General features: G+C 38.8%; 1 protein-coding gene across 1 annotated transcript; it reads right to left on the minus strand.

Annotated features, from left to right (window-relative positions):
* Positions 1 to 756: 756 nt before the first annotated feature.
* On the minus strand, positions 757 to 15842 carry LOC134571332 (uncharacterized). Its single transcript, XM_063429535.1, has 23 exons — positions 15771 to 15842; positions 13073 to 13624; positions 11776 to 11899; positions 10618 to 10737; positions 10020 to 10106; positions 8687 to 8871; positions 7876 to 7918; positions 7491 to 7565; positions 7161 to 7256; positions 6933 to 7022; positions 6603 to 6698; positions 6374 to 6460; positions 6044 to 6139; positions 5815 to 5901; positions 5418 to 5513; positions 5189 to 5335; positions 4859 to 4954; positions 4630 to 4716; positions 3521 to 3595; positions 3157 to 3252; positions 2880 to 3017; positions 2037 to 2144; positions 757 to 1270 (listed from the first exon to the last, which is right to left on the minus strand). Exons 1-23 carry the CDS (start codon positions 15821 to 15823, stop codon positions 815 to 817), a joined length of 3090 nt encoding a protein of 1029 aa, XP_063285605.1. The 5' UTR covers positions 15824 to 15842; the 3' UTR covers positions 757 to 814.
* Between the last annotated feature and the right edge of the window lie 1249 nt (positions 15843 to 17091).

The following is a 17091-nucleotide window of genomic DNA, read 5'->3' on the forward strand; positions in this document are numbered from 1 at the left end:
ACAATCACCCCCCTCTGCTCATCACCCCCCTCCCTCTTACAATCACCCCCCCTCTCCTCATCACCCCCCTCCCTCTCACAATCACCCCCCTCTCCTCATCGCCCCCCTCCCTTTCACAATCACCCTCCCCCTCATCACCCCCCTCCCTCTGACAATCACCCCCCCTCTCACAATCACCACCCCTCTCCTCATCACCCCCTCCCTTTCACAATCACGCCCCCTCTCCTCATCACCCCCCTCCCACAATCACCCCCCTCTCACAATCACCCCCTCTCCTCATCACCCCCTCCCTCTCACAATCACCCCCCCTCTTCTCATCACCCCCTCCCTCTCACAATCACCCCCCTCACAATCACCCCCACTCTCCTCATCACCCCCCTCCCTCTCACAATCACCCCCCTCTCCTCATCGCCCCCCTCCCTTTCACAATCACCCCCCCCCCCTCCTCATCACCCCCTCCCTCTGACAATCACCCCCCCTCTCACAATCACCACCCCTCTCCTCATCACCCCCCTCCCTCTCACAATCACGCCCCCTCTCCTCATCACCCCCCTAAAGAGAAAAGTCCCAGAAAATGCGAAAAAAAAAGGTGCTGAGTTGAGGTCAGAACTTGCAGGGTAAATATTATCCCAGTCTTGTGGCCACCTCATTATCAATTTTCAGTTGGATTCCCAATGTGTTATGCATTTTGAGGTGCCGTGCATGTTACATGTTGATTTCATCCATACAGGCAGCGGGAAGGTTTTCCACAATCTTGATTCTCATTGATGGAATGCCTTGATATTTTATTGATGTTTATGAAGGTTTTTTGTTTTCACATTCCTATTTGAGACAGGTCGTTGACACATTTCCATTTCCGCAGCATACCTGCACTGCGCTCTGATGGCAGGGAGGAGTGGGTGGAAGCTGCGGCTTCGCTCTCTGTGCTGCTTTCTCTGCTCGAATTGCAAAGTCCATGGACTTGATATATGATGACATCTGAGGTCTCAGGTGTGTTCACCTTCAATTTCTTTGGTTTTCTGTGGAAGCAGCAGCACAAGGCTCGTAGCAACCGTCTCATGCGGGATCCCCTCTTTTTCTTTTTTTTCTCCTCCTCTACTTTGTCGCCTTCATCAAACTCACTCAGGATTTCGATTTCGTTTTCATCCGATGTATCCTTCCCGCACTGAGGTGGTCTTTCCTGGGTGTCAGGTTCCATATCCTCCGCAACTACTTCACAGCTCTCTTCTGCTTCGCTTGACTCTTCCAGTAAAGGTCCTTCTTGAGCATGCTAGCCACGAAAGGAAAAGAAAACCATCAGAATGTATTCATTGAAGGCGTCAATTGGGCATTGCTATTCATTAACTTCGATCCATTAGGTGTGTGTGTGTGTGTGTATGTATGTGTGTATGTATATGTGTGTGTGTGTGTATGTATGTGTGTATGTATATGTGTGTGTGTGTGTATATGTATGTTGTATGTATGTGTGTGTGTGTGTGTATATGTGTGTATATATATATATGTATATATATATATATATATATATATCGATTTCTCTGTAAAGAGTGGAATAAAATAGAAAGCACACAGGATATAACAAGTCAACACAATGCGCTATGCTGTGCTACGTGCCACGAGGTTAGAGTGAGTATAGCAGGGTTACACAACCATCTCCCAAAATGCTCTGACAGCCATAATTCTGGCAAAGCATCAGGGGAGATGTAGTTCAGAACATCTGGACTGCCAAAGTTTGCCTCCCACTGGTGTATAGTGTATCACAGTGACACACATGGGAAGGTGATAAATCACACACACTCAGTACTACAATAATCAAACTGTAAGCAGAATAAGCAATGTGTTCTAAATAAATAAATTATCCCTAGAACCATAGCAATAAATATAGATCTAAGATCTTCCTTTCTGTAATGTAGAGAGTATTGTCATCTTTTTTTTTTCTGTGTGTAACAAAGTTCGGAGAGGTAAAGTCTCTACCTCCAGTCAATATCTAGTGCCCCAAAACCTTAAGGACTAATCTGCCATATTGCGTACATCCTTACCTGGTCTTGGATCTCGATCTGTGCTGATGGGGAACTCTCACATGCTCCCAGGGGCTCAGCCTCAGTTTGGCTAGCTATTTGCTTTGCAAGTGCGATAGAATTTGTATGCTACAAATCAAAAGAAAAACAGAATCAGAATGTATTCGTTAATGTGTCCCTTGGACAATGTCATGTATCAACTTTCATAGTAATATGTGTGACACTATGAATTATATTTTATACACAGAGATACAAAATAAAAACAGCACAAATAATTGCGACTGGGCCCTGGAATTCCTCCGATCAAGAAAGAAAATGGAAAAAAAAAGCAACACACAAATACACACATATTCACTTGCACACAAACCCGACACACAAACACACCTTGCTTTTCCATATAAACATTGACATATCTTTCCAGATATACCCTACATTGACATTTATGGGAACCTCACACTGATACAAACCTGAATTCACAGCACACTGATTATAAACACAACCCATTCATAAAATGTTCATTTTGCATTTAGTTTTATGAATAGGGAACAAGTCAGTGGTACCAAGTCCGAGGCCTCCGGATTTAATGCAGAATCGGTTGAAGGCACTGTGCAGAGCAGACAGGGTTAAACCCTTCATAGACGGTTTAACCCTTTATGATAGGAAGGCACATAGGACTTCCTGGCACCATAACAACTTCAATTGATGAAGTTGTTATGGTACCCAGAGTATCCCTTTAAGGTTACATACAATCATCCAATTAAACACACAGTCAGACTCATCCCATCATCTCACTCAGATGCATTGCTTAGGGGGGACTGAGATTCTTTGATTCTTGCACCCAGTTACACCCATGGAAGTACTCACAAGTTCCAGATGTCTCTCGTTGCGATCATTCTTTTTTTCCTTTTCTTTCTTCTCAGAATCTTCTTCTATCAGCTGTTCCTTCTTGTCCTCTTCATTCGATGACTCTGTCTCCATTTCTGGAGACTCGGGACACACCTCCTGTTGTATGATAGCATAGAAAATAAAGAGAGAAAATAAATCCCGAAATGTGCTGCTCTGCGTTAACACAAATTAAATTGACATTTTTCTTATAAATACTAAGAGTTTATTTAGTAAAAATAGAATATCATCCCTTTACCTGTTCTATGTCTGTGTTCACGTTATAATTAGAGTTATGAATAATGATCCCCATCCCACAAGCTGGAGAAACCATTACATCTTCAGCTGCACATTGCTGTCATAAAGGGTTAAACCGTCTATGAAGGGTTTAACCCTGTCTGCAGAACGCTTTATGATAGGAAGGCACATAGGACTTCCTGGCACCATAACAACTTCAATTGATGAAGTTGTTATGGTACCCAGAGTATCCCTTTAAGGTTACATACAATCATCCAATTAAACACACAGTCAGACTCATCCCATCATCTCACTCAGATGCATTGCTTAGGGGGGACTGAGATTCTTTGATTCTTGCACCCAGTTACACCCATGGAGGCACTCACAAGTTCCAGAAGTCTCTCGTTGTAATCCTTCTCTTTTTCCTCTTCATTCGATGACTCTGACTCGGGACACACCTCCTGTTGTATGATAGCATAGAAAATAAAGAGAGAAAATAAATCCCGAAATGTGCTGCTCTGCGTTAACACAAATTAAATTGACATTTTTCTTATAAATACTAAGAGTTTATTTAGTAAAAATAGAATATCATCCCTTTACCTGTTCTATGTCTGTGTTCACGTTATAATTAGAGTTATGAATAATGATCCCCATCCCACAAGCTGGAGAAACCATTACATCTTCAGCTGCACATTGCTGTCATAAAGGGTTAAACCGTCTGTGAAGGGTTTAACCCTGTCTGCAGAGCAGACAGGGTTAAACCCTTCATAGACGGTTTAACGCTTTATGATAGGAAGGCACATAGGACTTCCTGGCACCATAACAACTTCAATTGATGAAGTTGTTATGGTACCCACAGTATCCCTTTAAGGTTACATATAATCATCCAATTAAAGGACCACTCTAGGCACCCAGACCACTTCAGCTTAATGAAGTGGTCTGGGTGCCAGGTCCAGCTAGGGTTAACTAATTGTTTTATAAACATAGCAGTTTCAGAGAAACTGCTATGTTTATCAATTAGTTAAGCCTTCCCCTATTTCCTCTAGTGGCTGTCTCACTGACAGCCGCTAGAGGCGCTTGCGTGATTCTCACTGTGAAAATCACAGTGAGAGCACGCAAGCGTCCATAGGAAAGCATTATGAATGCTTTCCTATGTGACCGGCTGAATGCGCGCGCAGCTCTTGCCGCACGTGCGCATTCAGCCGACAGGGAGGAACGGAGGCGGAGAGGAGAAGGAGAGCTCCCCGCCCAGCACTGGAAAAAGGTAAGTTTTACCCCTTTTCCTCTTTCCAGAGCCGGGCGGGAGGGGGTCCCTGAGGGTGGGGGCACCCTCAGGGCACTCTAGTGCCAGGAAAACGAGTATGCTTTCCTGGCACTAGAGTGGTCCTTTAAACATACAGTCAGACTCATCCCATCATCTCACTCAGATGCATTGCTTAGGGGGGACTGAGATTCTTTGATTCTTGCACCCAGTTACACCCATGGAAGCACTCACAAGTTCCAGAAGTCTCTCGTTGTAATCCTTCTCTTTTTCCTCTTCATTCGATGACTCTGTCTCCATTTCTGGAGACTCGAAACACACCTATTGTTGTATGATAGCATAGAAAATAAAGAGAGAAAATAAATCCCGAAATGTGCTGCTCTGCGTTAACACAAATTAAATTGACATTTTTCTTATAAATACTAAGAGTTTATTTAGTAAAAATAGAATATCATCCCTTTACCTGTTCTAGGTCTGTGTTCACGTTATAATTAGAGTTATGAATAATGATCCCCATCCCACAAGCTGGAGAAACCATTACATCTTCAGCTGCACATTGCTGTCATAAAGGGTTAAACCTTTATGATAGGAAGGCACATAGGACTTCCTGGCACCATAACAACTTCAATTGATGAAGTTGTTATGGTACCCAGAGTATCCCTTTAAGGTTACATACAATCATCCAATTAAACACACAGTCAGACTCATCCCATCATCTCACTCAGATGCATTGCTTAGGGGGGACTGAGATTCTTTGATTCTTGCACCCAGTTACACCCATGGAAGCACTCACAAGTTCCAGAAGTCTCCCGTTGTAATCCTTCTCTTTTTCCTCTTCATTCGATGACTCTGTCTCCATTTCTGGAGGATCAGGCCACACCTCCTGTTGTATGATTGCATAGAAAATAAAGAGAGAAAATAAATCCCGAAATGTGCTGCTCTGCGTTAACACAAATTAAATTGACATTTTTCTTATAAATACTAAGAGTTTATTTAGTAAAAATAGAATATCATCCCTTTACCTGTTCTATGTCTGTGTTCATGTTATAATTAGAGTTATGAATAATGATCCCCATCCCACAAGCTGGAGAAACCATTACATCTTCAGCTGCACATTGCTGTCATAAAGGGTTAAACCGTCTATGAAGGGTTTAACCCTGTCTGCAGAGCAGACAGGGTTAAACCCTTCATAGACGGTTTAACGCTTTATGATAGGAAGGCACATAGGACTTCCTGGCACCATAACAACTTCAATTGATGAAGTTGTTATGGTACCCAGAGTATCCCTTTAAGGTTACATACAATCATCCAATTAAACACACAGTCAGACTCATCCCATTATCTCACTCAGATGCATTGCTTAGGGGGGACTGAGATTCTTTGATTCTTGCACCCAGTTACACCCATGGAAGCACTCACAAGTTCCAGAAGTCTCTCGTTGTAATCCTTCTCTTTTTCCTCTTCATTCGATGACTCTGTCTCCATTTCTGGAGACTCGAAACACACCTATTGTTGTATGATAGCATAGAAAATAAAGAGAGAAAATAAATCCCGAAATGTGCTGCTCTGCGTTAACACAAATTAAATTGACATTTTTCTTATAAATACTAAGAGTTTATTTAGTAAAAATAGAATATCATCCCTTTACCTGTTCTATGTCTGTGTTCACGTTATAATTAGAGTTATGAATAATGATCCCCATCCCACAAGCTGGAGAAACCATTACATCTTCAGCTGCACATTGCTGTCATAAAGGGTTAAACCTTTATGATAGGAAGGCACATAGGACTTCCTGGCACCATAACAACTTCAATTGATGAAGTTGTTATGGTACCCAGAGTATCCCTTTAAGGTTACATACAATCATCCAATTAAACACACAGTCAGACTCATCCCATCATCTCACTCAGATGCATTGCTTAGGGGGGACTGAGATTCTTTGATTCTTGCACCCAGTTACACCCATGGAAGCACTCACAAGTTCCAGAAGTCTCCCGTTGTAATCCTTCTCTTTTTCCTCTTCATTCGATAACTCTGTCTCCATTTCTGGAGACTCGAAACACACCTATTGTTGTATGATAGCATAGAAAATAAAGAGAGAAAATAAATCCCGAAATGTGCTGCTCTGCGTTAACACAAATTAAATTGACATTTTTCTTATAAATACTAAGAGTTTATTTAGTAAAAATAGAATATCATCCCTTTACCTGTTCTATGTCTGTGTTCACGTTATAATTAGAGTTATGAATAATGATCCCCATCCCACAAGCTGGAGAAACCATTACATCTTCAGCTGCACATTGCTGTCATAAAGGGTTAAACCTTTATGATAGGAAGGCACATAGGACTTCCTGGCACCATAACAACTTCAATTGATGAAGTTGTTATGGTACCCAGAGTATCCCTTTAAGGTTACATACAATCATCCAATTAAACACACAGTCAGACTCATCCCACCATCTCACTCAGATGCATTGCTTAGGGGGGACTGAGATTCTTTGATTCTTGCACCCAGTTACACCCATGGAGGCACTCACAAGTTCCAGAAGTCTCCCGTTGTAATCCTTCTCTTTTTCCTCTTCATTCGATGACTCTGTCTCCATTTCTGGAGGATCAGGCCACATCTCCTGTTGTATGATAGCATAGAAATAAAGTGAGAAAATAAATCCCGAAATGTGCTGCTCTGCGTTAACACAAATTAAATTGACATTTTTCTTATAAATACTAAGAGTTTATTTAGTAAAAATAGAATATCATCCCTTTACCTGTTCTATGTCTGTGTTCACGTTATAATTAGAGTTATGAATAATGATCCCCATCCCACAAGCTGGAGAAACCATTACATCTTCAGCTGCACATTGCTGTCATAAAGGGTTAAACCTTTATGATAGGAAGGCACATAGGACTTCCTGGCACCATAACAACTTCAATTGATGAAGTTGTTATGGTACCCAGAGTATCCCTTTAAGGTTACATACAATCATCCAATTAAACACACAGTCAGACTCATCCCACCATCTCACTCAGATGCATTGCTTAGGGGGGACTGAGATTCTTTGATTCTTGCACCCAGTTACACCCATGGAGGCACTCACAAGTTCCAGAAGTCTCTCGTTGTAATCCTTCTCTTTTTCCTCTTCATTCGATGACTCTGACTCGGGACACACCTCCTGTTGTATGATAGCATAGAAAATAAAGAGAGAAAATAAATCCCGAAATGTGCTGCTCTGCGTTAACACAAATTAAATTGACATTTTTCTTATAAATACTAAGAGTTTATTTAGTAAAAATAGAATATCATCCCTTTACTTGTTCTATGTCTGTGTTCACGTTATAATTAGAGTTATGAATAATGATCCCCATCCCACAAGCTGGAGAAACCATTACATCTTCAGCTGCACATTGCTGTCTACTGGACACCCCTAACAGTTCCCCTCCGTTTTTTAATGGGATCATAATGAGGACTATCACTATACTCACCTGTTCTTTGTTTATCTCCATGGCCTGGGAGCAATGATTTACGCTGGGAAAAGAGAGACAAAGACAGTGAGATTAAATTATATAAAAAGGAAGAATGTCACTGAAAACAAGAAAGTGATAAACATTGTGAAGAAATTAACGAGTAAAAAGTTATGGAAAAATGAAAACAAATGATAAGTAATAGACAAAAAAGTAATAAAATAATTGAATAAACAGGGAATTATATGAGCAAGAAAACACAAATGACGACTCGTTGAATACAACATTCCTTCCCAGACCTGAAGTAAACATAATTTTAGCTGCTGTTAAAGTTAAAAAATACTCTTACAATATTTGTAATAGGAAAACTCCAGGCACCCTAACCGATCAGTGCACTGCAGTGGTTATGGTGCTTGGATTGCCCTGACACCCCTCAATGTAAGTGATCAAACCTTTTTCGGACAGTTTGACTTCACTGCTCCTTGCCTCCACTACACCCTTCACAGAGCAGGAAGCTCTCTTTCTCTGAGCTAAGCGTTCACCTCTCATGGCTGCAGAGTAGGTGGTGAGCTGTTTGACTTCTTGTAACAGAGGGGGCGCCAGAACAGTATGCCTAAAGGGTTCCGTTATATTATGAACCATCACAAGAGGCAGCAAAAAGCTAGAGTGCTGGAGGTTACTCATACAATTTATATAATTCTACATATTCTAGTAGATATATTAAGCTTCCTGTATTATTTCTGAATATGATTGATCCTCCTACTCCCACATTGATACCAATTTTCCCAACATTTCCAAGCAACCTTCCCAGTGCACAAGGAAGATCACGTACTATGAACTCCGTGCAAAGTGCTGGAGATGTGCCATGGTTATGAAGGGATGGCTGAGAAGGCCTATCGGAGTTATTCTCTTGTCTGGGTCCATCGTAAGCATTTCCTTCAGCAGATCAATAAACTGCCATACGTCTCCCATCTCCACCAGCGTGTCACTGCTCACCAACTTTAATGGTAAAATTACCTGAAGAGAAAGAAACAGTCAATAAGAAGATTATTTGTTTTAGTGAGGTTAGTATTCATGAAAAAATATACAAAGCAATAATTTTTTTTAGTGGCATAGGGCCAACATTATTCAGTAACTTCAGTAGGTGATTTGGCTGCTTTTCAGTATTCCCTACCAACCTCACAACTTGGTTTGGTAGGATCTGGACTAAATAGCCACAATGTTACTGATGACACTAGTAGGGGTTCTAGGCAGATCGTCAGATTCTTGTAACAAGATCGGTAACTGAAGATAAGGCAGGGGTGCGAAAATCAAGAAATAGGTTCCTGTTTTATACTTTAATAATATATATATTTTTTAAAATGCTGCATGTAAAAAAACACATATTACAAATGGAAAATGTAACACATACGTTACAACAAAATGAAGAAAAGTGTTTATGTAGAGGGGCAAAATGTTTAAGGTCTTGCCGTACGAACAATGCACATACAATTTCTTTGCCCCCAAGCTGTTGCTCCTCACATCCAAAGTTCAGCACAAAGAGATTGCTCCACCACCTCTTCTGTGCTTGACCAACTAGACAATTTTTAAAGGGACACTATAGTCACCAGAACAACACCAGAATATTGTATTTGTTTTGGTGAGTTGAATCATTCCCTTCAGGCTTTTTGTTGTAAACATGCAGTGTTTACATTACAGCCTAGTGATAACTTCGCTGGCCACTCCTCAGATGGCTGCCAGAGGTGCTTCCTGGTTGAGTGCTGCAAAGTAAGCATCACAACATTCAGTCTCTACTCCCTCTGCATACAGACACTGAACTTTTCTCATAGAGATGCATTGATTCAATTCATCTCTATTAGGAGAGACTGATTGGCCAGGTCTGTGTTTTACTTGTGCTGGCTCTGCCCCCGATCTGCAAAGACAAACAGGGGCAAAACCAGCAGCTTCAGACTTGAATACAAGTAAGATTGTACTATATTTAGGGAGGCAAGAGGGGCCCAGGGGGGCTGGGTGGTGGTTGTAACACTATAGGGTAAGGAATAAATGTTTGTGTTCCTGACCCTATCGTTTTCCTTTAAGTATTTTTTTTTTCTGCTGAGCCAAAGAGGTGAGAGAAAGATGCCATAAGATTTTGGATTAATGTGAGTGCCCCAGGAATACAGTACCTTCCTCATATCATCAAGAGAGCTGAAGACATATCTCCTTGTTTCCACTGGACTAATACCAGTCTCATATTCGTAGTGGTTTTCACTCTAGAGAAGAGGAAAAACAAGATTGTCCATTAGGTTCTGGAATGAGAACATCACTCAGTGTAACATTCTACAGTGTGTCAGTTAGTTTCCTGCTAATGTTAGAATGGAACCGATAAACACGTCTTACCATTACCTGACCCAGCAGCTTTCCCTGAGTCTAAACAGTTTAGTTTTTTTATTTACCGTGTGGTTGTGAAATTTTATTTATGAAATGGCTGCAAAGCTGACTGAGAAAGGGGAAACTAGGTAAAACACTTTAAGGAGGAACTATTATTGACATTTTATCACATCGGAACTTCCAAATAGCTGAATGTTAGTGTGTAAAACTTAATCTGACTTAATAAAATAAATTAAATACAAATCCCGAAATGTTGCTTTAACCAGTTCATGGCAGGTCATTTACTGGGACTGTCATGATATCATAGGATTTGCTAAACCCCACATCCTGAAGGAGTTACATATCATTTTATTTTATATAAAACATGGCTATGGTTGATATATAAGGACGCACCTTTAAACTCCATGATAAAACCTCACATTCGCTGTCGTTTCGAAAGTAATCCTCGGTCTTTGCTCCCCGATCGAGCATGTTATCAGGGGGCAAACCCTGGGTCTCAGTGATGTAGCGGATCTGCAGGGAGGAAACAAGAGGTCACAACTTTTCATGCCAGTACCGTCAGCTTCTAGTAAAACTGTAAACGTACCCGTAATCAATCATTACCCACAATCACCTGCTTCAAATCTGTCTGATTTACTGCATTTCCACAACTTATCAACAACTAACATTTTCTGTGGTTATAACTTGAAAAATTAAGTAAATGAATGGAAACTAGCATTGTGAAATAATATATAAATTACTTAACGTTACAAACAGTGATTCTAAGTATATAAACGAATCTGTTTGTCTCCACATTCTAATGCCGGACACATTTTTATTAAAAGGCTTAGAATTCTATTTGCCACAGGGATACCCATTCTTCATTTTGTTTAAAAACTAGTTAAAATACAAATATTATCAAATTTAAAAGAAAGCAATTACTTCTTATAATAGAAATGTTTGGATTTAATAAATACATTAATTATACAGCTATATGTTTCTATAGAAAGTTACCTAAACTACCAAATAAACATTGGTGTGAGTATGCTAACGTGCATGCTTTAAAAATGTGTTTCATATATGAATATCTGATGTGAAATAAGAGCCCTGTTTCTCCTGAATAAAATGATTTATAATAAGTTGAGGTGCCCTTCATATGAAAAAAGTAAATTATGGTTGAACAGACATAGAGTTAAATTCCACGGTTTTGTTTTGATCAGAATGTGTACAATTGCCTCCATCCGTAAGGCATTCATTTACTAAACACTGGATTGAGGTGAGTTAATAACCGTATCCCAAACTTTAGGGTAAAAGGTATGACAGCAGTTGAGTTGAAGAGCTCTTCAAAATTTGCACTTTTGCCTAAATTTTTCAAATTTCTATCTTTGATTCACTACAATTCTTTCTCACTCAGTTTAAACAAAATTGACCATTTTAACTTTGCACTTTGACTCCAGTCTGTATAAGCAAATAAAACAGCTATGTGATACCTTTCTATGTGAACCGATTCTGATTCCTGACTGAGACCTTAATATATAATTAGACATAGATATCTATTAAATTTGAACTCACCTGATCATACTCAGATGATCCAGGATACAATGGATATCCTGTAAAAAGCTCTGCCATGATACACCCCACAGACCACATGTCGATAGCCTCCGAGAACGGTAATGCTAATATTATTTCTGGGGACCTGAATTTTATTAAAAGGAGAGAAGTCAGAAGGTTAGATGAATAATTTACCCGTTAGTGCTTAAATCACTTAAATTAGATGTAAATCACTGAAATAGTTACTATTTCTATTAATTTAATCTTTAATCTGTTTCATCTGGCTGCCTGAGAGTTATCAGTGGAAGTGTTTTCCCCCGACTCCTAAAACTCTCAGCACAAGTACATATCAGCTAAAAGAGCGCTCAGCAAAACCCAACTCCCATTTCCCCTAGCTTAGAGAGACCATGCATGGACAGTCTGCAGTCATTTCCAATTACTTTAATGGTGATCAGTTTTTATAAAATGAGAATAATAGAGGAATACTGCCTAAATGGTGCTTTGGAATGTAATTGATATTCTATCATATTCCGCAGATTTACACAGCTTCTCAAAGCCCTTCATATCACTCTGTGCACATATGAGAATTTCGGCAGAGATCCCATGAAGCTATATTTTGTAATCTTTTCTACCAAGAATATACCAGTGACATGTCTTCTGACAGCTTGATATGCAAAGCTTTGAAGGAGAAAAATGGGGGAATATTTTGACTACTTCCCTTCTCCCTCGGAGAGCTTTGTAACAAGCAGCCACGTCACTTGGGCAAATTCTGATAAATCAATGTCCACCTAAGAGTCCTGTGTGCATGTGTAGAACTAGCTGACTGCTACACTCCATCAGATGCCATAAATATCACTAATATCTCCTAATATTCAATAAAAAAAGTTCAATAGAAAAATAATAATTACAAGCAAAAAAAGGCGCTATGTGGCGCATATTTATTGCATGCTACCCTATGGGTTTTTTTTCTTGTGTTTGCTTTGTATATCACCCCGAAGGGTAATCAGCGCCATTGCTGCGTCCTACAGCTATTATCTGTAAGTGTGTATCTCCTCCTTTGGATTTATATTTTCACAAGTTTGATATTGCACATGCACTTTAAAATATTGGTATACTATATATAATGGAATATTAGGTTTTACACATATTAAGTGTTTTAAAAGGTACAGCCCACTTTATTCTTTTTGGATAATAAAAAAAAGTTAACAAAATAATTAAGCAGACCTAGTTAACATTATTCTTTATACTCATTTCATAAATGCAAAGGATATCTATACTTTATTTGAAATGTGAATTATGACTAATAAATGTCCCTTACCTATAGTATCTTGTCTGTATGTAACTTGGAACTCGAACCTTGGATGTATGGATGGCACAACCAAAGTCTATGACCTTGATCTTGAATGGGTACTTGGACGTGTTTACCAACATGATATTCTCTGGCTTCAAGTCGGTATGAATTATCTGTAGACTCTTTAGTTTATCCAGTGCATTGCCCACCTGCTGCACAATAGGGCGTATGTGTCTCACAGGAAGCGGCCTATTGTTGCGTTTCTTAATAAAGTCGTATAGGCTGATATCTAACATCTCGAACACAAGGCAGATGTTATCGTTGTGTTGGAAATATTCATAGTGCTTAACAACGTTAAATTCGTCTGGGTTTTCCTTGTTCAGCTGGGAGAGGATTTCCACCTCAGCCTTAGCATATTTAACAACACGTGGGTGGTCCTTCAAGATTTTGATTGCCACATTTTCGTTGGTTGCTCTTATAACACCCTTCACAACGTTTCCAAAGGAGCCGCTGCCCAACAATTCCTGCACTATGTAATCGTTAGTGCTAGAGCACAGGATGTCACCCTGCTCCAATTTACTGACAGGAGAAAAAAAGGAAATAGTTTAAATTTAACACATTGCTAAAATTCAGTCACAACATGAAACCATCGAAATCAGGATTATTTGACTATTTAACGAGAAGGTTAATAATGCAATAACATGTACTTAGCGCTTAGTGTCTACATTTGTACATCTGATATTTGTGAAGTTTAATTTGTTTTGTCTGTTAACTTCAATAAACTCTCGGTCCCTTAAGTTGTCTGTCAGAAAAATTCCCTGATATTTACATTTTATAGTGGACCTGTCACCTTCTTACCATTCAGCGTCGTTGAAAATGTTTATTACATTTTCCAGTTGTTTTTAAAAAATATGGGATCAAAGACATAGACTGTTTAACCTCATCTGTGTTAAAAATTAGTCACCTAAAAAATTAACTACAATCTATTTCTAGCTTTACCATACAACTTCCACCAGACTGATATAACTGATTGGAGAGGAGTCTTTCAGTTAATAAAATTAGTTTTAACATAATAAACAAAGCTCTAATCGTGTCCTCCGATGTGGTCATTGAAAAGAAACCAACCTTACAAATTATCGCCTGTTAATCTATAGAATTGGATGCACACCTGCAGAGTCATTTACTTGTTTCTTTAAATTAACCGTGTCTAGTTAAAAGGGGATTTAAGTTCTAACAATATCATTACAGTAATAATATATAAAATTAAATATTTTTCTATAAAAGTACAACAAATCATTTAGTTGCTTCCCAGGTTTACATAATTCAGAGTTTTCCTCCATTTCATATGGAGGACATTTATTTTCAAATCTGGTTAATACTGTAATAACGTTTAAAGGAACACTATAGTCACCTAAATTACTTTAGCTACATAAAGCAGTTTTAGTGTATAGATCATTCCCCTGCAATTTCACTGCTCAATTCACTGTCATTTAGGAGTTAAATCACTTTGTTTCTGTTTATGCAGCCCTAGCCACACCCCCCCTGGCTATGATTGACAGAGCCTGCATGAAAAAAAAACTGGTTTCACTTTCAAACAGATGTAATTTACCTTAAATAATTGTATCTCAATCTCTAAATTTAACTTTAATCACATACAGGAGGCTCTTGCCGGGTCTAGCAAGCTATTAACATAGCAGGGGATAAGAAAATCTTAATTAAACAGAACTTGCAATAAAGAAAGCCTAAATAGGGCTCTCTTTACAGGAAGTGTTTATGGAAGGCTGTGCAAGTCACATGCAGGGAGGTGTGACTAGGGTTCATAAACAAAGGGATTTAACTCCTAAATGGCAGAGGATTGCGCAGTGAGGCTGCAGGGGCATGTTCTATACACCAAAACTGCTTCATTAAGCTAAAGTTGTTCAGGTGACTATAGTGTCCCTTTAATCACTGACTATTCAGCACTTCATATACCAGATAATAAACCCAGATACATGACATTTTGTATCATAATCACACTTTGTATCAGGTTGTTTGGTCTGTAGCTGTAGGTAGAGTGCAATGTACAATTATGGTCAGCTAGCTGCAAGCATCCAGCGGTTCTGATGACCAATGATACTTTTATAATTAAATATATTTTATATAACATAGTGCATGGAGACACATTGTATACGTATTAAATCATTCCGTGCTCCTGCTTCTATTGTTGGAAATAGACGTGTATTTTTGAATAAATGGCTAATTACTATCATAATCAATTTTCCAACATAAATTCCCCCCCCTCCCCCTTCACCCCCACCCTACACTTTGTAAATTATTTTAATCATTTTTCTAAAATAGGCAAACATTCTAGACTTTACAGAATAGACCTTGTACACTGTTTGTTTTAAACATTGGATAATTGTTAAACTATTTTTTTTATTCCTAATCTTAAAAATAATTTAAGAGACTAGCAATAACATCATTATTATAGTTCTGGTAGTATCCAGTATGGTTGAGGTTATAATGTCCAGGGTCATAAGTTAAATATTGAACATTGAAATGATAAACAAAATATCACCCAAAAATCCTAACCTGTTAAATTGTATTTATATATATATATATATATATATATATATATATATATATATATGGACGGCCATAGAAGTAGTTACCTAGGGATTTACCTTCTAACTTAATGATTATATCATTACTAATATAGAAAACAAACTATTTTAAATAAACCTACAGCAAGTCATCCTCGTACTCCTCAGATTCAGATGTATCTAGGTTTGTCTCCATTTTATGAACTGGATATCTTCCAAATTGATCCAATATATGACTGGAGTAACTGTTAATCGCTGTCTACTCGACTCTGGACTAACAGATAATGAACCCCAGATACATCATCATTTTACATCATATCCCCACTTGGTCTGATTGTTACCACTGTTGCTAGGCAACGGCAGCTGTGAGCTAGAGGACAATGGCCATGCATGGTCAGGTGACTGAAAGCATCCAGATGTTCTGATGAGCCAGTAGTACCTGGATGTAGTCGTATTTTATATAATAAAGTGCACAGAGATATGTTTGTACGTACACTGAAACATTAATTGCAGCTTCTCTGTATTGGACTGCAGTAATAACCCATGCTTTTTATTTTACAAAAGTGTGTAATGGCAAATATAGAGAAAAAAAAAAAGAAAAAAAAAAAGATCCAAAACTAGCAAAAAACTTTTAAATCAAACCTATATTCTGATTGGCTGCTATTTTGAAAGTTAAAAAGGGCCCATTAGTGTGCAGGTTAACCAATAATTAAGGAATCTACGACAGTGGTTCCCAAACTTTTTAGACGCCCTTAATATTTCAATATTTTTCTTTCAAAACTTCTAGGTTGTATACCTGTACAGTGCTGTGGCATATACTGGCACTATAATTGAATGTGTAGTGTTGGTGTTTGAAGGGGTGCTTGTACATAGTTTTAGTGTTTTAATACAGTGGTGTGTTTGTGTGTAATGTTTGCGTTTGATTGTAGGGGTGTGTTTGAATGTAATGTTCATCTTTAAATGTGGATGTACATTTATGTTTGAGTAAAGTGGTGTGTTTGTATATAATTTTGGCGTTTGAATGCAGGGGTGTGTTTGTATGTAATATTTGTGTTAGATTGCAGGAGTGTGTTTGTATGTTGTGCTTGTGTTTGACTGCTTGAGTGTTTGCATATACACTACCACATACATAGAATCTTACACAGATATGCATGCACATTAACACACAGATACATATAAATACACTGACAGATACACGCAAATTCATATAGACTCCGACACATACACACACATAGATACACACGCCGACACATACACACCTTAACACACGCATACACCGACATGTACACATACAAATGCACACTCTGACACACAGATACACTCACCCTGACGCACAAAAACACTGACATATGCACATACCATGACACAGATACACACACTGACATAAAAACACACATCCTGACACACTTATGCTCACCCTGACTAACAGATGCACATCCTGACACACAGATGTTGGCGCACACA

This window comes from Pelobates fuscus, chromosome 8 (genome assembly GCF_036172605.1).
Source record: "Pelobates fuscus isolate aPelFus1 chromosome 8, aPelFus1.pri, whole genome shotgun sequence".
Lineage (NCBI taxonomy): Eukaryota > Metazoa > Chordata > Amphibia > Anura > Pelobatidae > Pelobates > Pelobates fuscus.

Bases quoted from the DNA above. Each gene is read 5' to 3' on its own strand.
- LOC134571332 (XM_063429535.1), bottom strand. From the start codon at position 15,823: ATGGAGACAAACCTAGATACATCTGAATCTGAGGAGTACGAGGATGAC. The intron at 6,140-6,373 runs GTGAGTGCTTCC...CCTTTATGACAG, and splicing joins ACGGGAGACTTCTGGAACTT to CAATGTGCAGCTGAAGATGT. The intron at 3,596-4,629 runs GTGAGTGCTTCC...ATCATACAACAG, and splicing joins ACGAGAGACTTCTGGAACTT to GAGGTGTGTCCCGAGTCAGA.